We start from the raw sequence: 27,397 nt of genomic DNA on the forward strand, positions 1-27,397 counted from the left end.
AGCCTGAAATGGCTAGTTTAGCCCAGAACCTGGCACTTTCTAGACATATAGGGAGTACTTACTATTGTAGTAATCAGTGTGGTATTATGTAAGGTTGCAGAGTGTCAGGTAGAAGGTTGCTTTATCTGGGAGGCAGTTTATTATGGTTTATTAAGATCAGAACACTTGGCATTGACTAGCTGTATCTTCAGGCTCTAACCTCTTTTGAACTCAGTATTTCCATTGTAATGCCCTTTGTTGATGTAAATTAAATGAGAAGGTTAGATCACAGAATGGTTGTTGGCTCACAATTAGGTCTTCCAAAATAGTATAGGTGGGATTTTTTTAAGTTAAGGGCTGATAATTTGATATAAACTTAGTAGCATACTACTTGCGTATTTTGATATTTATTAATGTTATGTTACTACTTAATTCTGTAAAGCTTTTTTTTGCTTTACAGAATCTAGCATTGTTTCCTGCCCCTGAAACCAGTAGTGAATTAGTTTATGTTCTATGATTTTTTTGAAATGAAATACTAGTACTTCCATTTTTAAACCCAGTATTAGTTTTATGTTCCAAGGGTGAGTTAATTCAAAGAAACTATTTTGCTCGTTAGAATTAGAACATTTTTATTATGTCCTGAAATGCCACATCCAAAGGTAGTTAGGGAGCTTATGAAATTAAATGTTTTATTCTTCTTACCAGCTAAAAGGAAAAAGCCTCTCTTTGTAAATGAGCGGCTCAAGCAGGGTCTGAGACAGTGGTGTCCGGTCACAGCTGTGTGCCTGTGTGACTGTGGGGACACAGTGCCAGCCAGGACGTTACTCAGAGCTGTCAGTAGGAGTTACTACTTCATGAAGCCAAATTCCACGCCAGGAGGAATGATGAAATTCACGTAAAGGTTGACCTTTGACTGTAGTGGTTACTCCAGATTCAGTCTGCATTTTATTTTGACTGGGTTTGTAGAATTTTAAAATTGAACTAGTCACTTTAAGGTTTTGCGTGTACTAAACAGCATTCTGCACGAGTGTATGTAATACCTTAGTAGTGACACAGTGTTAACAGCAGTTGATGTGATTTCGTGTAGAGCATCTGTTTTTTAAAGAGACTGTTTAGAAATTGAAAGTAAAACATTTATGAGTTAGCCACTCTTTAATAAACAACTACCAAAGCTGCAAAAAACTTAATGTTTTTATTTTCTTTTCACTAGAAGCTGCATTGAGAGGCCTTCTGGGCGCCTTGACCAGCACCCCATATTCTCCCACCCAGCATCTAGAGCGAGAGCAGGCTCTTGCTAAACAGTTTGCAGAAATCCTTCACTTCACACTCCGCTTTGATGAACTCAAGGTAGAACTTTCTACTGGCCTCTGTTATTTCGAAAGTCATTTATTTCAATGAGTAGTAGAAGGAAAGCCTGGAAGCCTTGTTAAAATGCATTGAAGTGATATCTGCTGCACCTTAGCATAAATGAAAAGCTGCGTTTGAAAACATGAAGCCTTCTGAATATATGAAATCAGTGTTTGATCTTCACTTTTAGAACCACAGAAACAGTAATACTGAGCATGTTGTTTTCTTTTTTTTGTCTGATCATTCCTGGTTTTTTCAACATTTTTTATGTAAAACTGTTTTTGAAACTTCTCTTGCCCTTTCCCCTCCTCCGCCACTACCAGTTGTGCCTCTCTCCCTTCTCTTGCCCCTGTAGTGTAGTATGTACACACGAGGCGAAGGGATGAGCGGAAAGGGATCTGTATTGGTTTCGTGTCAGGAGACCTGAGTTCAGTATAGGCTCTAGCACAGTAATTATGAGGCCTTGGGCTTGTCCTTTGGTTTTTTCAGGGATTGGAGTACATAGTCTAGAAAATGGTAGAACTGGATTCCTAACTTTGACATTTCATGCTGTATCATAGACGGTGAATTCTCTGTAATGCTTTGAACAAAAGATACTTGTATAATATTTTGTCTGCTTAAGGATTGCTCTTATTATTCAACACACACACACTTTTACTCAAAACTAGTGCCTATACATTTCCTTCTTGGCTATGCTTGATAATACCCATTTTCTTGGTGAACAGGCTTTTTGCACATTACTTGAAAACATTGAAAAGAAGCTACACTGCCCATAAGAAAACAACAATCTGTGATTTTGTATGCTCAGCAAGGACTAAGTGTTTTAAGCTTTCTTAAAAGGATGTGTGTGTATGTGTGTATGTATGTATGTATGTATGTATGTATGTATGCATGTATGGATTTAAACAAATTTGTATTTAAAATGACTTTGAAAATAGAGAATATTGTATAGCTAGTTAAAACTATATATATGGTAGATGTTTGACTTGTTACATTAGCTTTTGGCTTTTAACACATTTTTCTTTCATAAATACCTTCCTTAGATGACAAATCCTGCCATACAGAATGATTTCAGCTACTACAGACGAACGTTGAGTCGAATGAGAATTAATAATGTTCCAGTAAGTTAGTGCCTTGAGTGAGGGGGTGGTAAGAAACTCCACTCTTCATTTTATTCTTTACTTTGTTCATTCATTCACCCATTCATTCAGATGTTAAAGCTAGTGTTGAAGTTAGTAATTATGGACAACCACAGCTGTGGGAGGAAGGGAAGACCATATGGTGTTTATGTGGTTTTTTTTTTTCTCAGACTTTTAAAATTCCCATGGCTGCTTCAGTAAGATTGCTTTTTCTCTAACATTGATACTGCAGCCTTTTCTATGTATTCTCATTTTAATTGTACGGAAGTTTTTTTCAGTTAGTGGTTATAAGGATATTTTTGTCCTCATGTTCTTAGACCCAAAGAATTCTAAAGAGAAATTAACCTTAAATAAGAAAAAAAAACCCTGATAATATCAAAAGGAGAGGGTGAGGGCCTGGACCATTAACACATCTGTGCCTAATTATGGCTCCCAAGAAAATGGTTTCTGGGCCTGTTCCTTGGCCAACACAGCCTGTCTCCTGATTCTTTAGGCCTGTTAAATCTCTTCCACTTTTTCTTAAATTCCAGTTAAGTATTCTTCCTTACTTCTAAGGAGTTTAGTACTAGAAGTAAAACTTTAAATATGAAGAACACCTTAATTTTCCTGTGTATTCTGAAGACTTACATTGTGCTAATTTGTATGAAAAGTGACAGAACTCAACTGTAACCTCAAGTAGGTAGTTTAATAGAGAAGTACTTTTAGTTTTGTATGGAGGTCTGGGGATTTAGCTCAGCAGCATAAACGTCTGCCTTGCAAGCAGGCAGTCATGAGTTTGATCCCTGGTACCGATTTAAAAAAAAATTTTTTTTTGGTATGGAGTGGTTAATGGCATGAGAGATTAAAGAAAGTTCCAAAGAAGCTTTTCTTTTTCATTGCAAATAAACAGTAGTTGCTTTTAAGGCAATCACTTGATTGGAAATAAAGAATTGTTTTCCATGATTCATTTATTTGCTTCAATTTGGTCTTCCACAGACTGATTCCTAGTGTAGAGGTGACCTCCTTTCCTGTCTTATAAATATCTACCATGTAGAATAAAAATAAAACACCTAGTCTTGAGGCCAAGTCTAAGAAGCCATTTTTGTACTGTCATTCAGAATCAGTAATTACTGATAATGCCAATAGTTTTCTAGTGAGATCCTCTCAGATGTCTTCCCCAGCCTTCCTTTTCATCTTCCACCTCTACTGCAGCGGGAATCCAATTCCCAGCCTTTGGGACAGTCATTCTGTAGCGGCATAACTTATTTTCTGACTTGCAGCCTTTCTTCTTGGTGGTGTACTCTTCCTACCATTAGGAGTTAGTTTTCTTAGAACACGGGCTGTTCCCTTTTTCTGGCACTTCAAATGGCTACCCTTCCATTTGGAAGGAAATAGGAACTTGGGCCAGCATTTGAAGGTGTTCTGCAGTCTTACTCCACTTAATCTTTTGGTAATTACTATCTCCTTTTATAAGAGCATGCTGCAGTGCCCTCCATGGCATCATTTGAAAGTATATTTATCCCCTGCTGGACAGGAATACCTCGTTCATATGTCCCTCACCACCTGCAGAAGCTTAATTCTTCTGTGAGACCTTAGTTTCTTCTAGTGTGACTTTGTCTCTTTTTGTCCTTTTCCCCTCATTGCCTGTTACCATTCCATTGTGACGCCCTGTGGGAGGAGGGGAGGGTATGCTGTTGTGGTCGGTTTCCTTTCCTTCGTCACGTTCATGGCAGTCCCCTGAGTATAGTAGGAAATCCATCACACTTTTAATTCCTTCACAGCCTTTCAAATAATTTATAGATTTTTAAAATATAAATTGTTTTTTAAATTGCTAAGTATCATTTGTAATCTTTTGTTTTTAAAAGAATACTCAAGTATTACATGCATATGAAAGTCCAAAATTTAATTTATTAAGTGTATGAGGTGTAAGTACCTTTGTGGTCCTTTTGTAAACATAAGAACACTGAGTAGCTGCTGGACTGATATCTGGCACACATACTTTCTGTACAGGCAGAAGGGGAAAATGAAGTGAATAATGAATTGGCAAATCGAATGTCTTTATTTTATGCTGAAGCAACCCCAATGCTGAAAACGTTAAGTGATGCTACGACCAAGTTTGTATCAGAGGTGAGTGCCCCAGGTGGTTGGGGTTTACACCGAGGCTCCTGCTCCTGTTCTGGATGATGACCTCAGCACAGCCCAGCGCTGCAAATCTCGGCTGTGAACTGGGTACCCAGATGTGGATGCCGAATCCTGGCCTGCCCTTGAGCTCCTCATATGCACACCGGTGTACCTGTTGCAGTGTCTCCCCAGGGCTCATGTTGACAGTGCAGCACACACGTAGCCTCCCTGCACTATTGGCTATCTTTTGCAATGCTGTCCTTTCTCCAGTCTTCCTTTCTGGATTTTACTAATTCCCGTGTATAAGCAAAACAAACAATTTAGGGGTTATCATTTTAAATTTCTTCCTTCACCTTCTTACAGCTCTGTCATTGACTAGTTTTATTGACTTGCCTTCCAAAAAATCCTGTGAATCTGGAAATTGAACCTCTCCTCTTCCTAGCTATGCATGTCTTAAACCTCTGCCCTTACCTCTGGATCACTGCATTTGTGTTCTGACTATTCCACTTCCTCCACTGGTGCTGCTTGTATAATTCTGCCTCTGCAGAGCAGCCAAGTAATGTGACAGCATAAACCACATCTCCTCTCTCCTCTGCCTAAAACATTTCTGGTGATACCCATACCCTTAAAATAAAATCCAGGTATCATGTGGCTTTCCAGAAAGGCCCCACCCCTCTGTTCTGTCGCATGAGCTTCCTTATTCTCCCATCATTGGTGTGCCAGTGCTTCTCAGGACACCAACACCTGGCTGTTCTGCACATTACTGTATCCCCAGCGCTCAGAACAGTGCTTAGAAAATTTAGAAATTTAGGAGTCAGATTATAAAGTTGCTGATTTTTCATAGTATGCTGACTTTTAATATTCTTAATGACTTTGCTACTTTTTTTGACCTTCCTGTGCTTACAGAATAAAAACTTACCAATAGAAAATACCACCGACTGTTTAAGTACCATGGCTAGTGTATGCAGAGTCATGCTGGAAACACCGTGAGTATCATAGTCGAAGTTTGTCAGTTTAACGGTACTCTTGAGGTAAATTGGTATTTCAGAACACCCAAGTATGAACATGTCTTATTTGGAAGGTGAAGATTAAGTATATCCTAACTATTCATTGTGCACCTATAACAAAATTCAAATAATTTTTGCAGCTGACTGTCCAATTAAGCACCGAAATGGTTTCTAGGTATATGATTAATCTGGTAGCCTCTGCAGAACAGGAATTTTGTGATACTCTTTCGGTCAGGGAAGGCAACTAGAGAAGATGGTTATGCTAATTACTATAAGCATTTTCCTCCCTGTTTTATTAAAGAACATTGCCATTTTGCCAAAGGCTAGAGTTACTTGTTTATCCCTTCCTCACTTCTAGTTCCTTTATTTTTGAACATGAACCTGAATTCTCTTCTGAGGGAAGAAGAATTCTCTTCTGTCTCTCAAGGCACCATGTGTGTTGGCTGGATTTTCCTGTCAGTGAGCAGAGAATCCCCCTTGGATTCTTGATCAGTATGTGGTGACTTGTGTTTTGTGGTACTTTTACTCCCCAAGTGCTCTTCTCTAGGGAGAACCTTATTAAGTGGGGTGGCAGCTGTCACCATTCTTCAGCCTGAGGCAGGGAGTGGGGTCCTGGGAAGTGAAGGGGCTTGAGCCTCATTCACATGTCAGGACGTTCCAGTCCTGATCTGGGCCCCTTGGGCAATGCCATGCTACTTTCTGCATATATAAGTGTTCTCTTTTTCCCAAATGAAAAAAGTATATAATTGAATTTTAGTAAAATTCAAATCAAGCAATACAGTAATATGTCTAGACAAACCTGGCCCCTAAAATATCAAACCTACTTGCTCTATTAAACTAGTGACTTTTTCACCATATTATTGGCAAAAACCGTTATATGGCATCCATCTCTAAACGGTTACTAAGGTGATTTGTGTCGAGCAGAATGGTTAATGTGCCCAGGTGGGTGCGACTTTCTAGAGGCCATAATATGTGGGTGGCAGCTGCTCTGTCTCCACCCTCTCAGTGCTTTGGGGACCTTAGTGTAGAGAAAGGCCATAATGCTAGCAGCCCTTTAGACTTTGGAGGGGGAGGTAGCTGCCAACTCAAAGTAGAATCAACTCCGTTTGAGAGCTTCATGATGTTCTAATTCATCCCTATCCGTTCTCCCCTCCAGGGAATACAGAAGCAGGTTTACCAATGAAGAGACAGTATCATTCTGCCTGAGGGTAATGGTGGGTGTCATAATACTTTATGATCACGTACATCCTGTGGGAGCATTTGCCAAAACATCCAAAATTGATGTAAGTTTTGTATAATGCGAAATAATTTTTTACATGAAAATTGTAGGCTTTTATTTACAGAGCTAGCAGTCTGGACTCAGAACTCACTGTAGCTTGTGCTCATGGTAGATTTTCATCCTCTGTTCTCTTGTGATTTGGGAGTGCCTGCATTCTGGCTGAGTTAAATGATTGAAGGAAGAGTAACTACATTGTAAGAGGTCTCCCTGTAGGGCTCTTCTACATATTGGCAATAGCTAGATAGAAGGCATCTTCCAAGTGTATCCTCTAACTGCTTTGTGTAAAGGCTTTAAAGAAAAAGTTTATTTCAAAGAGCATACAAGAAGCTAGTGGTGCTTTAGGAGAAAGTGGGAGATTCTACTTAACTTTCTTGTCTGTACCCCTCATGGTGAGTTGTGACTGCGGCCAGATTTCTCCTTGTCTCATGAGAAGTTTAGAAGTGCAGTCACGCTCTGGTTACTTTGCATTGTAGTTTCTGTAGTGACCCTGTCACTGTGTGTCCGTATTCTCACTAGTGTTCCCTTACAAAACTAGTTCAGGCCCTTAGCGTTTTGGATCTTGACACAGGTAGCCAGTCCGTCTTTGTATCTCCATGCACATTTATCCTATTTTTAAAAAAGTGAGTTCACATTTATCATGCAGTTACTTGCCCCAGGAATTTTCTGTCTGTCCTTGTATGTAGCTGAAACTAGTAGGCTGTAGTTGTCTCCCTCTAACAGAGCAACTGAATTTTAAGAAATTAAATAATAGAATTAGCAGGAAGTGGTAGAACAGGAGGTTAAGTCTCTCTGGCTTCTAAAGCCAGTATTGTGTCTGTCATGTGCTTTTTCACTGTAAACAGGCTAATAATCTTCCCTGTCTTTATTGAGTTGTTCCCCTTTCTTAGTAGCTTGTGGCGAGTCCGTATTGCCTGGCTGGCCAATCAGATGAGATACCCTGGCTTTCACAATTCTGATCTCTTGGAGCTGGGGATTTAGCTCAGCGGCATAAGCACTTGCCTTGTAAGCAGGCAGTCGTGAGTCTGATCCCTGGTACCAATTAAAAACAAAAAAAAAAAACCACTCTTTCAATCCCAAAGGATTCCTGTCTGTTCTCTGTTTGTCATTGGCCATTTCTACGTGGAACGCTCTTCTTTTCCTTGCTAGCATATATAAATTACTACTTAACAGGAAAGCTGTTCCTTAGCAAAACACCCTTGTGTTTTCATTGGAGTGGGTGATACTTTTGACTGATTTGGTTCTCAAAAAGTTTTGTTTCACTGACAGACTGACAAAATAGTACTTACTTAGAGCTTGTTTTTTTTTTTCTTTTATCCCCATTCTAAGAATGAATAGTATTTTTAGTATGTAGCCTTCCAAGTTCACTAGTTGTGGTCCTGATTTTATTTTATTGTTTAGAAAATCAATGTGATATGAAAAGCAGATGTTTCACTTTTTCATTTTCTTTCTACTTAGATGAAAGGTTGTATCAAAGTTCTTAAGGACCAGCCTCCTAATAGTGTGGAAGGTCTGCTAAATGCTCTCAGGTATGTGTTCCTATGCACAGGGAAAATACGCAAGAAGAATGTGTGATTTTTGTATATTTGACGAAAAAGCTTTAAAATGTGAGCAGCACCTAAAAAAGACGAATGAAAACATTCGAGGTAGAACCCAGAAGGTCTCCTCTTGCCAGTGGGTAACCCTGCTTCCCCTCGGAGGTTTACCATGTTTTGCATGTGAAATGTGTGTCCACGGATGTGAGGAGCAGCTTCAGTTTTTGCTTGAAGATTTGGCTGTTACTTCTTACCCTTCCTTAATGAAGTAATATCGCTTACTGTTTTTTAAGAAAAGTAATACTGCTAATTGTAATTAAAATTTAGAAAAAACGAGAGTTTAAAGAAAAAAAATCATGTAATTTTCTCCATGCTCAGATAACGCACTGTGACATTTTTCTGCGTGTAGCCTTCTGTGCTCATGAAGAAAGAAAAGAAGAAAAAAAATCATGTAATTTTCTCCATGCTCAGATAACGCACTGTGACATTTTTCTGCGTGTAGTTTTCTTTTCACGTGGAGGTAGTTACCATTCTACACGGCCATCTTTTTTACAGAGCAGTGCCATACGAAGCGTTTTATAACTAGCTTTTTCCCTTAATATTATCTAATTTCTGTGTTCATCAGTACACATCTGTATTATTTTTGTGCATTTCTTACAGTGAAAATGAGGCAGTCACTATTTGATGTATTTTCTTAGGTCTTAGGTAGATACTGAAGCTCCAAAGAATACTGGGATGTTTTTAAATAAAAATCTTGGCACTTCAAAATGTCTTGGATTACAGAGATAATTTTCCTAACCAAAAAAAATGAGTTTTTCATTCTTGATTGAGATTTAAACACAAAAACAAATATTTGTATACTTTGTATGTTTATGTCATAAAGCAAAATGAAGCCTATGTCATTTCAGCTCAGTGAACCTTCAAATCATTGTTAAAATTATGAAATGTGATTACAAGCAGTGATTCCCTGTGTAAAGGAGCTCTGTTCCAAATGAACATTGGAAGGATTAAAGAACTTAATTGAAAACCCATATGATACTAAGCTGTTTCAACCATAGCCTGATGTTTGCACCCCCTCCTTTTTTTTTTAAGCAGTGCTGGGGGGTTGAAATCAGGGATGCTCTATGACTGAGCTACAATCCCTAGCACAGCACAGCTCAGTCTCTGGATTGGCTGTGTCCTAGGAGGTCTCTAACACCTGCGAGAAGCACATTTGCATTTTACAAAAGAGAGACAATAAAGGAGCACCCTTGGCAGCTCTTTGACTATTACAGTGCATTGTGGAGCAGAACTATTTCTGACTTCTGCAGTAGACTTCATTGTGCACATTCTTGATTTCTTTGCACTAACAAACAGGTGAAAATAGATATGTGTTGAGAACTTTATTTTCCGACATCAGTAGGATGACATGTAGCTATGTATGCCTTATGTATGTAAGTAAATCAGAACAGTTATATCTTTGCCTTATCACTTTGCCTGTAATATAAATATTCCTCTAAGGATTTTTCTTTTCAGTTTGGCAGCCTACTTTTTCTTTCTTCCACAAACATTTACTGAGTACTTGTTAAATGCCAGCACTCTAGTGTGTGTTTATTAATAGGAGAACAGTTTGGAAGTGTCACTGTAGAGGGCACCTAATATCAGGTGCTTTGTAAGTATGTGTGTGCGCCTGTCCCTGTCCTGCCCCAACCGAAGATTAAGCCAAGACCCTTGCACTAAGCCAGTGACGCCTAACCTTTCAGAGCTGTCAGCCCACTGCAGCACACATGCCATAGGTTCGCCACCACTGCACTGAGCAATAGCCCCAGCCCTCCCTCCTCTCTTTCTTTCCAGATCACCTCTGTGTACCTGATTGAAATGATATAGTCCATGAAGATTATATGTGAAAAGGCCAGGCACGTGTTGCTTGTTGTGATTCCGCCTACTCCAGAATCTGAGGCAGGAAGTGTGCAAGTTTAAAGCTGTTAGGCAATTTAGCAAGACTCTGCCTCAAAATAAATACAGGGCTAAGCATGTGGTTGATTGCTATAGTACTTAACTTCCATGCACAAGGCCTGGGTTCAATTGTAAACTGAATGAATCTGTGAATTATCTCCAAAACATATCCCACAGTCAAGCATCACTGCTTATCTGGTCCAAGCCTTGGGCTTCTCTGCTTCAAGTCTCAGTGGATGCTCCCTGCTGCGCTCACTCAGATCTGCCTGAGGGCCCACCATTCCCCTGCTTTCTCTCCTCCAGTGACTTCCATCGCGCTTAATTGCCAGGCACTGTGGCTTCCAAGTGTGTACATGAGCTGGTTTTCTGTCACTGTAGCCTCATCTAGTACTGTCCTGTTTGCTCTTGTGTTGCCTCTTCTGAAAAGTTAGTACCTCGTAATCTTTTCCCTCTGCTAGATAGGAAGCCTCTGGAATGGTGTCTTAACCTGGTAGTGCTCCCTTGAGTTCTGCTATATAAAGGGATCTATGGTGAACCTTCATGTAATAATTCTATTATTTAGAGTGTCTGTCTTGGATTCTTAGTTTGGATTTCCATGCATGAGCGAAGTATACCTACTAGGAAGTTTAAGGTACTTGGAGAACTGCAACCTTTTAGGGATGTGAACTATGGGAGAGAGCTGTTTTAATACAGAATAGAACAGGGCCACTAAGGAACCAGAAAGTAGGTAAATGTTTAGGCTCTGTGGCTACATGGTTTGCGTTACAGCTACTTAACTCCCGTCATTCAAATATATGTGGCTGACATCTTGGATGGAGCAGTTACGTTGCTGTAGGTGAGAGGTACCTAATTGTTAATGTGAGCGTTTATTCAGTCACTTCAGCAAGGTCTCTGTGATCAGGTGACATGGCAGCTGCCTGTTCTCTTAGGTGGTGGGGAGGATGAGCGGTGCAGACCTGCTCGGGTTTAAAGCCCTGGGAAAAGGCAGCCTTCTGCAGGTTTGCTCAGTTGTCAGAGTTACAGAACCTGAGGCAGATTTTAGTTCCCTAAGCTTGATCAGTGTTTGTCTTTTAGGTACACAACAAAACATTTGAATGATGAGACTACCTCCAAGCAAATAAAATCCATGCTGCAATAACAGTTCTGGAGTAAGCACCTGCTGTAGACAGAAGACAGTATTCTGCAATGACTGAGAATGCACAGTTTTTTAGTGATTGCAATTACTATCTCATTTACTCTTGCTTTTATTTCTTTCCTCTGTTCCTCTTCCCTCTTTTTTAATCATGTTCTTGACTTCTTTTCTGTGCCAAAATCAGTACAGTTACACTCTGAAGGGAGGTTGGCCCTTCGCACAGGCCATCTAAGGCAGCTAATTATGCATTGCATTGGGATCTCTACTGAGAAAAATTCCGTGACTTGAACTAAATATTTTTAAATGTGGATTTTTTTTGAAAACTAATATTTAATATTGCTTCTCCTGCATGGCGAAACTGCCTATTCTGCTATTTAAAACCCTCAGTGACTTTATTTTCTACTGCCGCTTTTTTCATGTGCCACCAAAATGAAACGTTTAAATTAACTGTGTTGTACAAATGGTACCCAACACAAACTTTTTTTAAATTAGTAAGACTTTTGTTTAAAGTTTTAAGTTTGCATTTTGACCTTTTTTGTAAGGATGTATGTTGTGTGTTTAACCTTTATTAACTAACGTTAAAAACTGTGATGTGTGCGTAGAATATTACGTATGCATGTTCATGTTTAAAGAATGGCTGTTGATAAAATAAAAATCAGCTTTCATTTTTCTAAGTGTGGCTTGTTTACTATGTTTTGTTTTTAGGCTTCTGAAGTTTACTCTGTGTATATTTTTGTGGAATGCATAAACACATTACAAAATTTCTCCTTTTTTCAGAGAATAGGTAGCAGTGTCTTTTCCATGGTATTTTTCTCCTATTGTCTGTGTAAATAATTTTAATTGCATTTAATACTTTGCTGTATATAATAAGACCAGGGATTTTGACCTGACTTCTGTTCTTGGTTTACTGTTGTACAGACACAGTGGTAGAAAGGAAACCAACTTGCTTGATTCTCAGTTTCAGGAGTAAAAGGGCACCAGTGTAAAGCAAGGTGGTGTGGCAGGAAGAGCAGCCCTTAGAACTGATAGGCCTATGAGCACGCGGGCCCTTCCAAGAAGAAAACAGAAGGCCGTGAAATCACTAGTGGGAAAAACTACTGTGTTTGTACTTTGAGGTCATAAAGCCTAAAATCATGGCATCTGAACCTCATGGTGGGAGAAGCTGCTTGAAGGCTGGCTGATGCAGCCACACCAGTGGCTCAGTGACCAGCACATCCGAGGTGTGATACACTTGAGCTGGCAGCCGTGGAAGAGCACCCCAGAGCCTGCCCTCCGCGTTCTGCATTCCTGTGCCAGGCCACGGCACATAGCCCGTCCTGATCAGATCCTGCTGCCTTCTCCCTGCTCTCCTGCTTCACAGCCTGCTCACCAGCCAAGCTCAGTGGCCTGCTGTGCACAGCCTGCCTCGCTCATGTGGTGTTGCTTCCATACTGATCTCACTGGAACCTGAATCTGACTTCCTCTTCCTCCTTCATGTCGATCTGATGAGCCCCAACTCTCATCTGTCAAGGATCGGTTTATGTTACCTCTTTCCTACAGTTTTCTGGATAACGTTGGCCGTGTCTTTGTATACATCTAAGAGAACCATAATGAGTTGAATAATCCCCTTTCCCAAGAACCTTGTATCTGGAACCTGAACGTATGACCTTATTTGTCAATGAAACTCAGGAGCTGGAGGGGACACCATCCAGGATGCAGGTGGACCGTAGATCTAATGACAGTTCCTTAGGAAAGAAAAGGGGGACATACAGAGCAGGAGCCATGGGGGATGGCAGGAGAGGCAAGCACTGTGCCTAGAAGCCAAGCAGGCTTAAGAATTGCTGGAGCCACAGATGTTAGGGAAGGGTCCTGAACTCTCTGGCAGACCACTCCTAGGGAACCAATCTGATTGATGCTTTGGTTTCTCACTTTTGTCCTCTAGGAGGTGAAAAAGTGAATTTCTATTGCAAGCCACCCGGTTTGTAGTAATTTGTTATAGCAGCCCTAGGAATTTCAAGTATCTCTTACAACATTTCTGCTATTTGAATGCACTTTTGGCTGTCTTTTCTGATCCTACAGGAAGACGGTGTTAAAGCTTTACAAAAGAGCCATGTCTCGGTGGTCCTTCCGTGTCCCAAGGAAGGATCCTGCACAGAGCCCAAATCTGAATAGGTGCCAAATGAATGGTTGAAGCAAGTGCTATAAAAACAGTAATTCACTACGGCCTATTCAGGGGACAGGTCATGTTCTGCATGTTGAAGAATAAGTAAAAAAAGTCAGCTCTAGCCCAGGGGTCAGCATACTGGTCAGTGGGCTAGCCCATCCACTGTCTGTTTTTGTATATCCTGTGAGCTAAAAATGGTTTCAAAAAGGTTAAAAAAAAATAATGATTTTTTAGAAGGTTGAATAAGTATTTTGTAGCATGAGAAAAGTATATGAAATTCAGATTTCAGTGTTCATAAATAAAATTTTATTGGAACTTAGCCTCGCTTGTTTATATATTTTTTGGCTGCTGTCTCCCTTTCACAGCAAGAATTGAGTTGTGACAGACCACGTGGCCCTCGGAGGCTGAAGTACGTAACTGTCTACAGAGTTTGCTGCTTCTCCCCCTAGTTACAAGAGCAAGTTCGTTTGTGAACTTCCAGGGACAGAAACAGTATTGCAGTGTGATAAAAGGAGAATGGATTCAGCTTCGGGTGTTTTACTCGCTGCTGAGCCCCGGGAGAGCAGATAGGCATCTTGCCTCCTGCGAAAGTACATTTCTGCCATGGCGCCAGCCTTAGGGTGAGGGTGACAGGGCTGAGAACAGGCTCATGGGGAGAAAGGCTGTGAGCCCTTAGCAGGGTTTGCCCTGCTCGCAGAGTCCAGTGAGCCCACTGGGGGAGACAGGTCCTAGTGCTCCAGGCAGACCTGCTGCCGCCAGCTCTGAAACAGCCTGCTCGGTGTGTTCAGCCATCCTGTATACGGCCCTTGTGCCACGTGATGACAACAGAGTAACGTTACATAGTCTCTTCTGCCACCTCTACCCATGCTTATCTTTCCCCACTGCCACATTTCTGCAGCCCTCAGTGTGACTGTGCAACCAGCTGGTTTTCTCTCTTAAAAAGATGGATGACACAGCATTCCAAACTATTTTAAGACTGTGTTAAGTATTAGAACTAAAAGGATAATTGCCATTTGTGCTTAAACTTAGGTTTTAAAATTGAAATGCCAGGCTGATTCTTCCATTTATGGTGACAGGAATGGCCACTCCAGAAATTCTAGTTCTTTGCACAGCATTTTTCAGAATCTTCAGAACTTGATGTAATCAGAGAAAATGTAGTGGAAAGATCTGTGGATTAAGTATCAGGAGAACCAAGCCATTTCACTTCTTTGGAACTCTTGTTTTGCTTCTCAGTAAAAGAATTGAAACATGGTCTTCAATATGTGATTCCTTGTCATAAATATACTTCTTCTCTGTGCTCCCTGCGAAGTGTTACTAATGTGAATAGCTAAAGCATAAGCTTCAGGCAGTGGGCTTGAATCTGGCCACCTCTACCTTGGTGCGACTTTGGTTAAGCCTCTTGTGTCCTCACAGGGGATTCTCCAGATACCTCCATCTCTACGGTGGCCCTAAGAGTCACACTGGTGTGTGCCCATAATGTCATGTGCATTATGTCCCCTGTACATATTGGAAGTTGTTGGGTTTTCACAGCAAAGACTTCATAAAGAACACACCTAAGTTCACCATGTATTTGGCACTTTAAGGTGCATAGAGCAGTCCTTTCATGTCTCCCCGACGACCGTGAAGCTCCTGTTGCTCTTGGATATGCTGTTTCATTTCTGCTTTCTGAGCAGCCCAGCCTGGGAAGTAGCGCTGCTGGCCAGTTTGCCTGATGGCTGTGGGATACTAGTATGCGTACAGCTCTGCAGCGCCTGTCTGCTGTTACAGCTGTCGGTCTCTGTAACGGGGGTGCAGGCAGGGAGGAGTGGGTCAGGTGTGGGGAGTCTTCTGTGGCCCTACAAACCTGGCTGTTGCTTTGCGGCATTGAGGGTTAAGATTTATTTAAAATGTTACACTTCAAATGGAAGGCAGGAGCAGAGGCACAAGCTCAATAATTGCTTTCATTGAGGCAAGAAATAAAAAATAGTTGTGTATGCCTGGAACCCAGCCCTCGGGAGGCCGATCCCAGCACAATCGATGCCAGCCTGGGCTACATAGAATTTAAGGCCAGGCTGAGCTATGTGGCGAGACCCTGCTTCCAACTCAGATGGCAGTCGTTGCAATGGATGTGAGTAGAGAGATGGAGATGGATTTTGAAGACTGTCCAGCAGACCAGATATGGAAATGAGTGAAGTGCAGAGTGGGCTTAGCATTTGGTGTGAGTACCTGTAAGGATGCACCAGATTGGGAGGGCTGGAGTGGAGTATACTGCAGGACCCAGCAGCGGAGAAACTGGGCTTGGTAAGCACTGCTCTTTGCCTTTGGAGGCCATGGTGGGGCTGGTGGAGTGATTCTGCTGAGAGGACCTCCGAAGAGGGCAGGGCAGGGTGGACCAGGGAGCAGGGAAAGAGGCCAGAAAGAACTTGATTTAATTAGTACATTATTGCTTCAAATTACTATCATTTCTATTTTCAGGCAAAAGTTACTCTTTAAATTGAACTTAAAAGGATAGGTTAGGCACACTGGGATCTTTATTAGTACATTCACCAAATGGAGTGAAAACACTTTCATTGCTACCATTTTCTGTCCTCTGCAAAAGGACCAGTTCTTGCTGGGAAAGAAGACAGGTCAGTCTGAACAGTGACATTCAAAGGGCAGGACAGATAGAGGGCTGGCCAGAGGCTGGGAAGGACTGGGGAGTGCAGCAAGGGTGGAAAATGGAGGGGAAGGAGCAGGGGCGATGTGTAGGGCGCGTTCACTGTAAGACCTGAGGAAATTCAGTACTTTGAAGTTACTTGTGGCTGCCTCACTATACACCTTGATTAAGAGATTTGATTGATTTGATGTAGACAACAGAGAGCAGAAAATACATTCTCACCTCTGAAAAAGAGGAGCCCATGCCAGCCCTGCCCAGTAAGATGCGACCCCAGAGGTGCTGCTGGGCGGAGGAATGGTGCAGTGCATCTGTTTGCAGAACAGCGGAGGTCTGCAAAGGGTTCCTCGCTTAGAACCAGTTCTTGTGTTACAGAACATAGTTTACTAAGCAAGTCTGTGTGTATCTGAGTTTTCCTGCACGACAGTTGATGTGTACAGGTGACATTGAAAAGATAAGGACTCAACAGTGTACTCAGTACTGGGCGTATCTGGGGCCTGGAATTGGGGAGTCAAAGCACTCTTAAGCCGGGGCATAGCACAGTGGTAAGAGAGATTGCTTGGTGCTTTGGTTCCATCCCAGCGCTGAAATTGTTCATGTATTTGTGAAACATTTTAAAATAATAACTTGTTTGTTAACTAGCTTGTAACATTAGGAAGGAATATATAGGGTGAACTCGTCCAGTGGGGGCAGCAAGTGGCAGGGCCCTGAGGTCTGACTGTCCAGGGTGCTGTGCTGGGAAGCAGCCCAGGCGCCCTGGGACAGGGAAGATGCGGACCTGGGCTGCTGGCTGCAACTTGTCCTCTGCTTCTGCTCATTGTCCACGGTCCCTGACACACACATGCAGTCATGGGGAGTGTGAGTTTTACCAGAAACACCCAGTCACAGAAGAAACGCAGCCCTGGGGAGACGCGGGGAGAGATCCTGCGAGGCCACAGGAGGAAATGAGACAGGCCTGGCACAAGCCGTGTGCCTGTAGTCTTGGCATTCTGGGAAGCTGAGGCAGAAGACTGGCCAGTTTGTGGTCCACCTGGGCAACTTAGCAAGATCCTGTCTTAAAATTTAGAGAGAGAGAGACAGATAGACAGACAGTGTGAGTGAGTCCCAGGAAGTTGTTCAGCAGTAGGATGTTCCTGGGCTTACTCCTAGGAACACACACATTAAACCATGAGAAGAGCCCTTTAAGCGGGGGCCCTGCCTGTCACATGGGAAGGCTCGCTCTGCCAGCCTTTGCCCTGTGCCCCTGCCTGCAGCTGGGCAGGACATGAGCCATTCATGGCATCTCTCTCGTCACCCTGGGGAAATTGGGGCTGAACACGGAGGGTGGCTGGGGTGGCGGCTGTCCTGTCCTCTTACCCTGAAGAACAGCCTCCTTCAGAAAGTGACAGTAATCCAGAGTAACAGCCCACAGCCAGGTACTCTTCCCAGCCCTTTAATACAGTTTCCAGAACCTTTCCTGCAGCCCTTTGTGCCAGGGGTTATTACCACCCTCCCTTTCCTGCAGGCGACTTCACAGGCGGACAAAGCTTGAGCTAAGACCACAAGGAGAGAAGCTGCAGACAGCGCCACAGAGCCCAGCTGTCCTGTGTCTTAAGTACTTTTCCCCGCCTGGAGGTGGCCGGTGGCCTCGGGGGTGGAGGGTCCACATCTCTACTGGCGGGACTCAAGGCCTCCAAATTGTCCAGACTACTTTAAAATTAGAAGAAAAAATCTTTGGCACCTAAGGGAGCACCTTTGCACTTCGGGACACGCTAAAAGACTCCTTGTGTCAAGGGAGTGACCCCTGACTCAGCAGTCCCAGGGATAGCCAGGGTGCAGGGAGCTAGGACTGGGAAAGGCAGGCCAGAGGCTTGGGCTGCAGCACAGGCTTGGAGGCACCGTGCAGTCTGCTCCTGTATCTGCTCTGAAGCCGGCTCTGACTTCGCAGCCTCCGAGCCTTGGAAGCTGCTCAGCCTCATCCCCGCGGGCGGCCTGGATTGCAGCTGGGGCTTCTACATGGCCAGGTGGGAAGGGGCTGCTGAAAATTTGGACATGGTAGAGACTTCAGGTGTCCTTCTCCTTCTCTCCTGAGGATTCCTGATATGTATGTTCAGGCAGAAAATAACTGGAAATGAGGTTAAATTCCTTCTTAACAGGGAGGATTATGTACTTGTGAAAGAAAACTACTCAAACCACTGTAGGGGAAGGGGCCACCAGAGACCCGGGCAGTGAGATGGCAAAGGGCTGTCCCCCTGCAGAGGCTGCTGGGAGCAAGGATACGGATGGCAAGGTGGGGAGGGGGCCCAGTGTGTCTCGGCGTGGGGGAGGAGGAAAGGGTCTATCCTGAAAGATGACCCTCAGCCCTGATCAACACACAGCATCAGCAGAGCGGGTAGTGCTGCCTGGGCCCACCAATTCTCTGTGAACCAGAGGCACGAGGAATTCCTGGAACGTAGTACCCTTGTCTTTTTGTTAGGTAGACAGAGAAAAGAGAGGAATGATAGATGATGCAGAGTTAATTGTATGAGTTAAAAAACACACCAAACCCAGCATTTTTTAACAGGACAAAACCGAAAATGAGTGATGGAAGGCAGCGCAGATAGTGGGGGAAAGCTCAGCACCCCTCTGAGTTTAGGCGTCTGACACAAGGCCAACAACTTTACTTAATGTGTTCCCCTCAACCAGATGTGGTGGGGCATACATGTAATCCTAGCACCCTGGGAGGCTGAGGCAGGAGGATTTCAAGTTCAAGCCCAGTCTGGGCACCTTAGTTACTTCGTAAGGCACTATCTCAAAACATAATTGAATGAATGAGTGAATGGATAAATGGATAAAGCTCAGCATGTAGGCTCTAAAGAAATAAGGGCTGAGAAGAGGCTCTGTGTGAAGGCACTGGTTTAATCCTCTGTACTGCCGAACAATAGCAACAAAACAAACTCTCCTTCTGATCAACTTTGGCTGGTGACTGGGTGTCAGGTAGGTGAACTGGGCCTGGAAGGAAGGACTGGCTGTAGCTCCTGGCAGGAGACACAGGCAATGCAGAATGCAGCACGGTCCTTGGGGAAGGTAGAGCTGTGTGAGCGAGGAGGGGCCAGCGAGCCTGTAAGTGTGTTCTTGGTGCTGGCCTTACTCAGGCGCTGACTCGCTTTCTGCCCCTCTGGCAAGCGAAGCTCACCCTCTCCAAAAGCTAAGACTCTTGAGGTGCCCTGCCTCTCGTGCTGGGGGTGGTCTCCACGGTGCTACCTTACAGCCCAGAGGGCGGGATTCTGAGGACAGAGGCTGGAATCACCTGCTTCCCAACATGTGTGATGTGGTTTCCCGGCCTGCGGCTTGGTCTGACTCAGACAGGGAGTGTTACCCTGAGCCCTCTGGACCCTGGAGAAAAGGACGAGATAAGGATGAAAAGCAGGATGATTCAAGAGCTTTGGAGAGGGGCATCTAATGCAGCTACTTCAGGGGCCCCGGAGCCAATCTGTGACCCTACTGCTCTTTCTATAAATCACCCTTAACCATTAGGATTTCACAGAGACTGCGTTAGTCCTTTTCCATCTCTGGTACAAAATACCTGACACCATAATGTCAAGGAGGAGAAGTTCATTGGGGCTCACAGTTCCAGAGGGTTCAATCCATGGTTAGCTGGTGCCAAGGCAGGAATATCATGATAGAAGGGCATGGAAGGACAGTGTTATGGAAAAACCAATATCAAACCAAATGGAAGACTTTGCACCAAGGAGTTGGAAGACAACTTCTTCACTACGCTACCAGGCTGATGGGAATGTCAGTTCCAAATCATCAGCAGAGAGGCGGTTTTGGGTTCAGTTTAAATACAGTTTGCAAGCATGAAGTTCAAGGCATTACATGACTGATTACACGGATTGAATTAAGTCACATACTGTTAGGTAAACTAACTCTAAATACATTCGCATAAAAGGAATTGTTGATTAGAATATAGGAACATCCTGGAGACGAGGGGAGTGAATTCTAGTGGAGCGAGCAGAGTTAAAAGAGTTGACTGAGTTACTTTGCCTCAACCAAAGTCCTTGAAGCCAGTTGGAAGCAGTATATTTTCCTAATTAAGGGAAATGTAAGCGGAGAGCAATCAAATTGGCCCAGTGCATTATCAAAAGAAAAGCAGCTGGACCCCAATAGTCAAGGCTGACTGAAGTCAGCAGAGCAGCCACGTGATAAGCAGAAAGAGCATAGGCAGAGGCTACTATCCGATTTCAACTTGCTATAGCATGTGAATAAATTCATTAGTGTGTAACTAACCTTTACGAATCATATAATTTTGCCCCAACTTAGGAGGCAGAGGGAGAGAAACAGAAAAGGGAAGAGCCAGGGACAAGAACATACCCTTCTGGCTCATGCCCCAGGGACCCCTCTCTTCTGACGAGGTCCCACCTCTGAACAGTGCATTCAGCTATGAACTCATCAGCAAAACCATCCACTTACAAATATACTCCCCCATGATCCAGTCACCATCCTGAAGTGTCACCTCTAAACACACGTGGCTTTTGGGTAAAATTATAGATCTAAGTATAACAGAGATAAAGGTTTCAGGACCTTAGGTTGAACCGTGGATTGCTTGAGTTCTGTCCCAGATCCTTCAATATGGCACCGCCAAGTTCCTTCAGATAATCTGAGGAGGCCTCTTCTAGCTATGGGAGAAAGGAGCCCTTGTTAGTAAAACTAATATTGTCATGTAATTTGCCTGTGTGCTCTGTGTGAGAGTGATGGCTAAGGGGTAGGCTGAAGGCTCTTTCTCCCCTGGTTCTCCAAGCAGCCAGCAAGTGTGGGGGCTGCACTCTTGGCCAGAGTCCCCCATCCCTCCCACTCCCTGGTGTCTTACTCCTCCCTCAGGTACATTGGTAGCCATGTCTGTAAACATCTTGCTTACATCTCTGATCCATCCAGCTTTTGGACCCTCAGCATGTCCTTAAAGTCCTGCAGAGCCCCTCTTCCCTCCAGCATGGCCAGAACACTGTGGGACATGATATCCTGCATGTCCTTTGAGATCTGGGCTAGCACCTCCATTTCTGGAAAACCCCTTGTAGATGCCTGCAGACAGCAGCAGTGTGATGGTTTATCTTGACAGCCATCCTGACTGGATGGAGAGATAGGATACTCGGAAGTGAGTAAAGGCTGTTTGTGAAGGCAGTTGGCCCGTGGCCCGTTTTAAGGATGGGGAGATAACCATCCTGAAAAGCCTGAGGGCCTGGATAGAACAAAAGTAGAAGGGAGAAGAAGGCCTTCAGCAGATTCTCTCTCCTGGTCTCTGTCCCCTCCTTTGCCACTGTGAATGAGCAGTGTCCTCTACTACCCCCCTTCCACCATGAAGTGTCTGCCTCAGTGCAGACTGGAGCAACCCAGCCAGCTGATCATGGGCTGAAATTCTTGAATGTGAGCTGAAACAGAGCTTTTCTCCTTTTAAATGTTCACTCTCAGGTATTTTGTTACAGCCTTGTAAAGGCTATAACAGAAACACCAGTCAGGAAGTCGGGACAATTAATTAGCTAGAGCACCCCTGGAATGGTAGCCCTTCCCCATCGCTAAGAGCCTAGCACCCTTTATCTACCAACCCCCAGTGTCTCTGCAGATGGGGTGTGGGAGCTCTGTGTGAATCTGCAGTTCCCTTGGAAAGAGGAAGAGGAAGGTCCCCACCCGACCCACTGTTTAAAGGAGGAAACGCTATCCCTGAGGCTCCAAGACCAAGTGGTCCGAGGCAGAAGAGCATGGCTGGGGTTCCTGGCTTGTCTGTTAGGGTTGAAGCCCTTAAGGGCTCTTATGATCATCTAAAGAGCCAGATTGCTACTTTTCTCACTGCTGAGACAGAATACCTGACACCCAAAGTTAAAGGAGGAAAGGTTTGTTTTGGCTCACAGTTTGTAGAAGTTTCTGTCCATACCTGGCTGGCTCCAAGAAGGGTGGCCTGGCAGAGGGGCATCACTGAGAAACAGTCTGTGACGAAGCAGGCAGCAAGCAGCAGCAGCAAGCCTGCCTTCCCTCTCTCCCTCTGTATTCCATCCTGGTACAAGCCTGTTGATCGATGCCACCCATCCCAGGACGGGCACCCCATTATCCATACCCAGAACTACGCTAATTCCAACCAGTGGGCTCATTTAATACCACACAGCCTTAATCCTGATTTCATATCCCTGTGACCCAGGCAAATCTGGAAAGCTCCATCTATGAGCTATGAGTCTTTGGTGCAAACGTAGATACGTGCCACATCTCACTCACATTCCGCAAAGGTGCTGACCATAAGCTGATACGACAAGGTTGGCTGGTGGGAAGGAAGCCAGGTTAGGAGAGCCAGGGCCGTTTCTGCTGGAGTCTTCCAGTGCTCTCATACCCGTGTCTTAGGTCCGGCCTCCAGGTCAGGTGGTGCCAGCTTTTCCCAATGTGGCATCAGAACCTATAAGGATGCATTATGGATTAAAAACTGATGGTCAACTTAACACCAGCTGAATTAAATCAGCTTGGTGCTGTATGCTGATGGCCCACCTGAGGAAAGTTGCCAGCATAAATAGAGACATAGAGAGGAAGAGTGAGGCACTGTGGGTTTCTCTAAGTGTTGCTGTTTGAGCCGCTGGTTCTCTGGAGGAGCTCGTCATGACTAGCTTCTCCAATATGAGTTTGACTATTCTCATTGAACGAGCTTGGGACGTTGATGGTGAGAGTGGCTGTGGTTCACTTTGGGGGAGCTCTGGTCCTTACATCGAGCATCACTTCTTGGTTCCAGAGGGGAAGATGCGTGCTGTTTAATCTCCAGGAGAAGCTTGTCATGCTGGCTTTCTGGCACATATCCTCTACTGTTCTTATTGTCGGAGGAGCTTGGGACCTCCATGTCACTGAGGATTGCTGTGGTGCTTTTCAGGACAGCCCTGGTCCTTAGTTTTAGTGTGACTTCTCGGCTCCAGTGTAGATCTCTCAACCTACCAGCACTGCTCCATCACCCCGCTGGCATAGACTTTCTAGCTTCCACCTTTGACCCTAGGGCCTTCCCAGCAGGGATCCGTAAAACAGACTGGTGTGAGTCCTTCTCATGGGCTCTAGACCTCCAATTAGACTTGTAGGAGACATTGTCACGGGCTCTGGGTCTTCATCTGGACTCATGCAGGACATTGCTGTGGGATCCAGGCCCTTGGCTTCAGCCATATTCATATTCTGGTTTTTTAGTGTTGTGGACAGATTTTCTGCACTTTCTTGTGTTTAAGTGACTGTCATAAAATAATATTATAAATTCTGTGCCCTGATTCTGATTGTTCTCCTCACAACCCCTGACTGTAACAGGATGCTTGTTGAAGTGTCACCTGTCCCTCATGTCTGCTGAGTCAGGCTTTGAGAGGTACCTTGAACATGCCTTTGCAATGAGGCCCTGGGTGAACATTGTGCCCTGTAATATTTCAGAACTCCTTTTTGATATTTTCCTCCTACTGTCCCCTTGTCAGCTTAAATCCTGTTCTGGGTCTTCTGCTCTCATTCATCTGCTCCCAGGCCTGTCATCTTTCCGGGTGATTCAGGTTTATACTCATGCTGAAGTCTGAGACTAGCATGCGTGTCCCAAACAATACAGTGAGCATTTAAATAAAAAAAAAGTATCACAGTAAGAGACACACGGCCACTCCTCATCCTCTAAAGACCCCCTTCACTTCAAACATCCTTGTGCCCTCCTTCAAAAGGGCTCTGGAGGTCCTCTGTCACGAGCGTCTTCAGTTGCATTGCTGTGGCTGCCTCAGAGTCCTGAATCCATTCAGAACATTCACCATTCAGATCATTTTGACTCGGGGTAGGAGGGCAGAGAGCCGGAATTGGTGGGATAGCAGATCTGCTGTGTAAGGTGAAGGAGAACACATCATGATGTTTTTATTCCATAAAATTGCTGGAAACATTTTGAATAAATTTAAGACATCCAGGCAGCCACAAAGAGGCCCTCAGGAAAGGGGGAGTTCCACGACAGCTTCAGCAAGTGTCGAGAATGGTGGGATAAAGCCACAGGCAGGACAGGACCTAAAGGGCATTAAAGGCAGCGTGTCTTCTCCTGTAATTTTTTTTTCATTTTTATGCAAGCATTCAGCATAGGCTTTGATCATGCCATACAGCAACAGTTCAACAACGGGGGGGGGGGCACAGATGGTGGTGCCATGGTGACCAGGGAGAGGAGTTCCAGTGGGGAGCGGCCAGCCTTGGGCTGGTGGGTGCCATTGAGGAGAACATTCCCTGCCGGGTGACCACAGGGAAGGTGAAGGTGTGCATGACTCTGTGTGTGTGTGTGTGTGTGTGTGTGTGTGTGCGTGAAGGGGACCTGTGAGGGTGGCGGTGGGAGTGAGTGTGGGGGAGCCCAGGGATGGCTGCTGTGCGATACTGCAGCTTGTTGTCAGGCTGGGGAAGGAGTCAGATGGACTGGAGGGAGGACAGCAGTGTCACTCACACTGCTGGACATTATCTCCCTCCCTTGAATCCGATCAGTAAAAAAGGTTCCACTTTCCAAATGAGAAGGCCAAGTAAAGACAAACAAATTAAAAACAAGCCTCATCCTCCCATGTAAGCTTAGAGGAAGGGAGTTCCCTTATCTCTTTCTTCTTAGGAGACCGCCCCTTTTCCTGGAAACGCCTGCACATTCTCCTGCAACCTGGACAGGGCACTGATCAGCTGGGGGATCCAGGAATGTCTTTCTCAAGAAGCTGCACACCTGCTCTGAAGAGGAAAGCACCACAGTTAGCATCTCAGACTTCGGGCTTCTGTGGGGAGGGCACTTAGCTGGGCGGTGCCTTACCCATGTGCAAAGTTACCCCGGTGCAGATGGGGGGCAAAGCCAACTCGCCAGCATGTTCACGCCAGTCACCAGGGGTCTCGGCCACTTTCCTTGTGGCTGGGACGATACCTGACTCTCACAACTTGAACAAGAGAGGCTCATGGTTACGGCCCTGAGCAGACATCATGGTGGAAGGGGCTGGGGGAGGAGATTCTCACCTCCGGATGGCCAGGAAGCAGAGGGAGAGGAGGAAGGAGCCAAGGCGGGAAGCATGGCCACCAGGGCAGGCCTCCAGTGACCTGTCTCTACCCAGCAGGCCCCTGTCAGGTCAGTGGGTGACACCAGTGGGTACATGCCCCCATGGCCCAGTCCAGCCCTGGCCCCGAGCACGTGAGGCTTTAGGGGGACAGGTCGGGTGCAGACCACAGCCCCAGTGAAGCTAGGGTGAAGAGTCTGACAAATGGAGCTGAAGGCCCTCTCAGGGACCAGTTTGGTTTCCCTCACCACAGGTACACAGTGGGCAGAGAAGACAGTGTGCAGGGGAATGTGCTTTTTGTCTGTGCAGCCCCTTCGTGACTGCCTGTGAAGCCCATCGCACTCTGGTTTAATGCTTGTTCACTCATAAAAGGCTTTTCTTTTTCCTCCATCTTTGTAGGCTGGCTTTCTGGGCCGGGAGATTTTGTTTTTAATCACTGTGTTTTCCCAGCAGCCAAATAGGCACGCTAATGTTCTCTGCTTGCTTACACGGCAGTTCTGTGGGACGTGTTGAACGGTTCTGAACGTTATTTTCCTTTCAGGTTTGTTCTTGCCGTAGTTCATTAGCGTAGGTTTAGTGCATTCTGCAGGGTCACCTTAGGAAGGTTGATGTCCTTCAGTGAGGCCTAGGGGATTAGACGGGGATGCCCCACTCGCCCCCTAGTGGTCAGAATGTGACTTGCAGGAACGGCTGTGAGGCCGGCCCCAATGTGATTCCCTTTAGAAAATGTCCCCTTGTTTTGTGCTTCTCTGGTGAATTATTTCTGCTCGTACTCACTTAGCAACTCAAGTTTTGTACTTTTGAAATTTTTATATAGTAATATACTGATTCTGCCATTTTGTGTCAAGGAGTTTCCTCATGATTTTTTTTAAAAAGTTTGTTCACTACAAATTTTTTGAGGTACAAACATTTGTTGCAGAAGTAGCTCATGTGTCTACATGTTTTAAGGTAAAAATAGTTTATTTAGAGTATTATTGTGTGCATGTTTGGTTGTTTAATGCTTTACATTGTACGTTTGTGTGAAAGGTATGAGATTCACTCAATCCAACTTAAAAATATTCTCCTGGAGAATCTCATTCAAATACGTGAAAGGGATTTTTGACACCTCTGTTTCTTCGTTCTTCTGTGTTTTTGTTTTTTTCCATCTTTTGCTTTCATTTCCCCCTTTATTTGTTTTTTTCTGCTACTTTTACCTAATTTAACTTTTATTCTTTAATTAGATTTTTGCGTTGCCTTTCTCCCTCTTTCTAATCTTCCTTTTCTTTTCAGACTTTACACCTTTCCTTTCTCCTTCCTCATTCCCAACTGTTTGAATAATGTTAATTTTTATCAATATTTAGCTATTTAGTTGGCTCTGTGCTGTTCTTGTTAAATTCTTTTTTATTGTTGATGGTGGTATAGTTGTTTTTAGTAGATACTTGGTGTATCTCAGTGTTGGATTTGTCCTTGTGTTGGTATTATTATTGCTGAACTCTTTTTTATTGTTACAGATGGTACAGTTATAGCTATTATTGGTTTTTAAAAAATTATTATTATTGGTTCTTACGCTATGTGAATAATACCCTGCCTACTATTGGATCATAACAGAAGGAAGCTGGAAAAGAACAGTAAAAGAATCCATCCAAACTATGCAAACATATGGAGATTCAGTAATATATTATGAAATAATCAAAGGGTCTCAAAAGAAATCAGGGAAGAAATAAACATTTCTAAAATCAAACAGCAATGGAAGCACAGCAAACCAAAGCACACAGAACACAAAGAGAGCAACTCTAAGAGGCAACTCCACAACGTAAATGCAGACATAAAAAGAACAGGGCAATCCCAAATAGCACAATGACGGTTGTCAGGTTCCTAAAAACACCAGCACAATCTAACTCTGAAACTAACAGCAGAAAATAAATTATAAAGATCAGAGTGGAAATTAAAGAAATTAAGGCTAAAAAATACTACACAGGATCAATGAAAAAGCTGCTTCTTTGGAAGAATGGAAGGGAGTCCATGGTAGCAGGAGGAGGAGGGATGGAAAGGAAAGTGAAAAGGATCCACACGCGGCGTGAATATGTAAAATTCCCTCCTGCTGGGTGTACTTACCGTGTGTCACAGAAGTACTGTAACAAAAGCCCGAGGAAAAGCTTGCTGTTCCCCAGATCAGCTTCTCTGAGACAATGAGAGGAGCAGT

The 27,397-nt window shown here is 44.2% G+C and overlaps 1 protein-coding gene and 1 long non-coding RNA gene across 30 annotated transcripts in view; one reads left to right on the forward strand and one right to left on the reverse strand.

The window, feature by feature from the left end:
- Window positions 1-13,912, forward strand: part of Cyrib (CYFIP related Rac1 interactor B) — a 146,715-nt gene extending 132,803 nt beyond the window's left edge. For 28 of the 29 annotated variants that reach the window (XM_063231087.1, XM_063231078.1, XM_063231079.1 and 25 more), the window contains 7 exons: window positions 1,190-1,326; window positions 2,370-2,447; window positions 4,455-4,571; window positions 5,472-5,551; window positions 6,729-6,855; window positions 8,307-8,377; window positions 11,393-13,912. In XM_063231087.1, the coding sequence (XP_063087157.1) occupies window positions 1,190-1,326; window positions 2,370-2,447; window positions 4,455-4,571; window positions 5,472-5,551; window positions 6,729-6,855; window positions 8,307-8,377; window positions 11,393-11,456 (674 nt within the window). In that variant the 3' untranslated portion in view covers window positions 11,457-13,912. The remainder of the gene's footprint in view (window positions 1-1,189; window positions 1,327-2,369; window positions 2,448-4,454; window positions 4,572-5,471; window positions 5,552-6,728; window positions 6,856-8,306; window positions 8,378-11,392) is intronic. The other variant, XM_023564047.2, reaches the window with a different exon arrangement.
- A 5,036-nt stretch (window positions 13,913-18,948) lies between these two features.
- Window positions 18,949-22,591, reverse strand: LOC134471659 (uncharacterized). The gene is made up of 3 exons (XR_010041208.1): window positions 22,445-22,591; window positions 20,768-20,862; window positions 18,949-19,579 (listed from the first exon to the last, which is right to left on the reverse strand). It is a non-coding gene; the product is annotated as an uncharacterized LOC134471659 (long non-coding RNA).
- Between the last annotated feature and the right edge of the window lie 4,806 nt (window positions 22,592-27,397).

Source organism: Cavia porcellus, unplaced genomic scaffold (genome assembly GCF_034190915.1).
Source record: "Cavia porcellus strain 051 isolate PalLab524CR breed Dunkin Hartley unplaced genomic scaffold, mCavPor4.1 scaffold_19, whole genome shotgun sequence".
NCBI classification, from domain to species: Eukaryota; Metazoa; Chordata; class Mammalia; order Rodentia; family Caviidae; genus Cavia; species Cavia porcellus.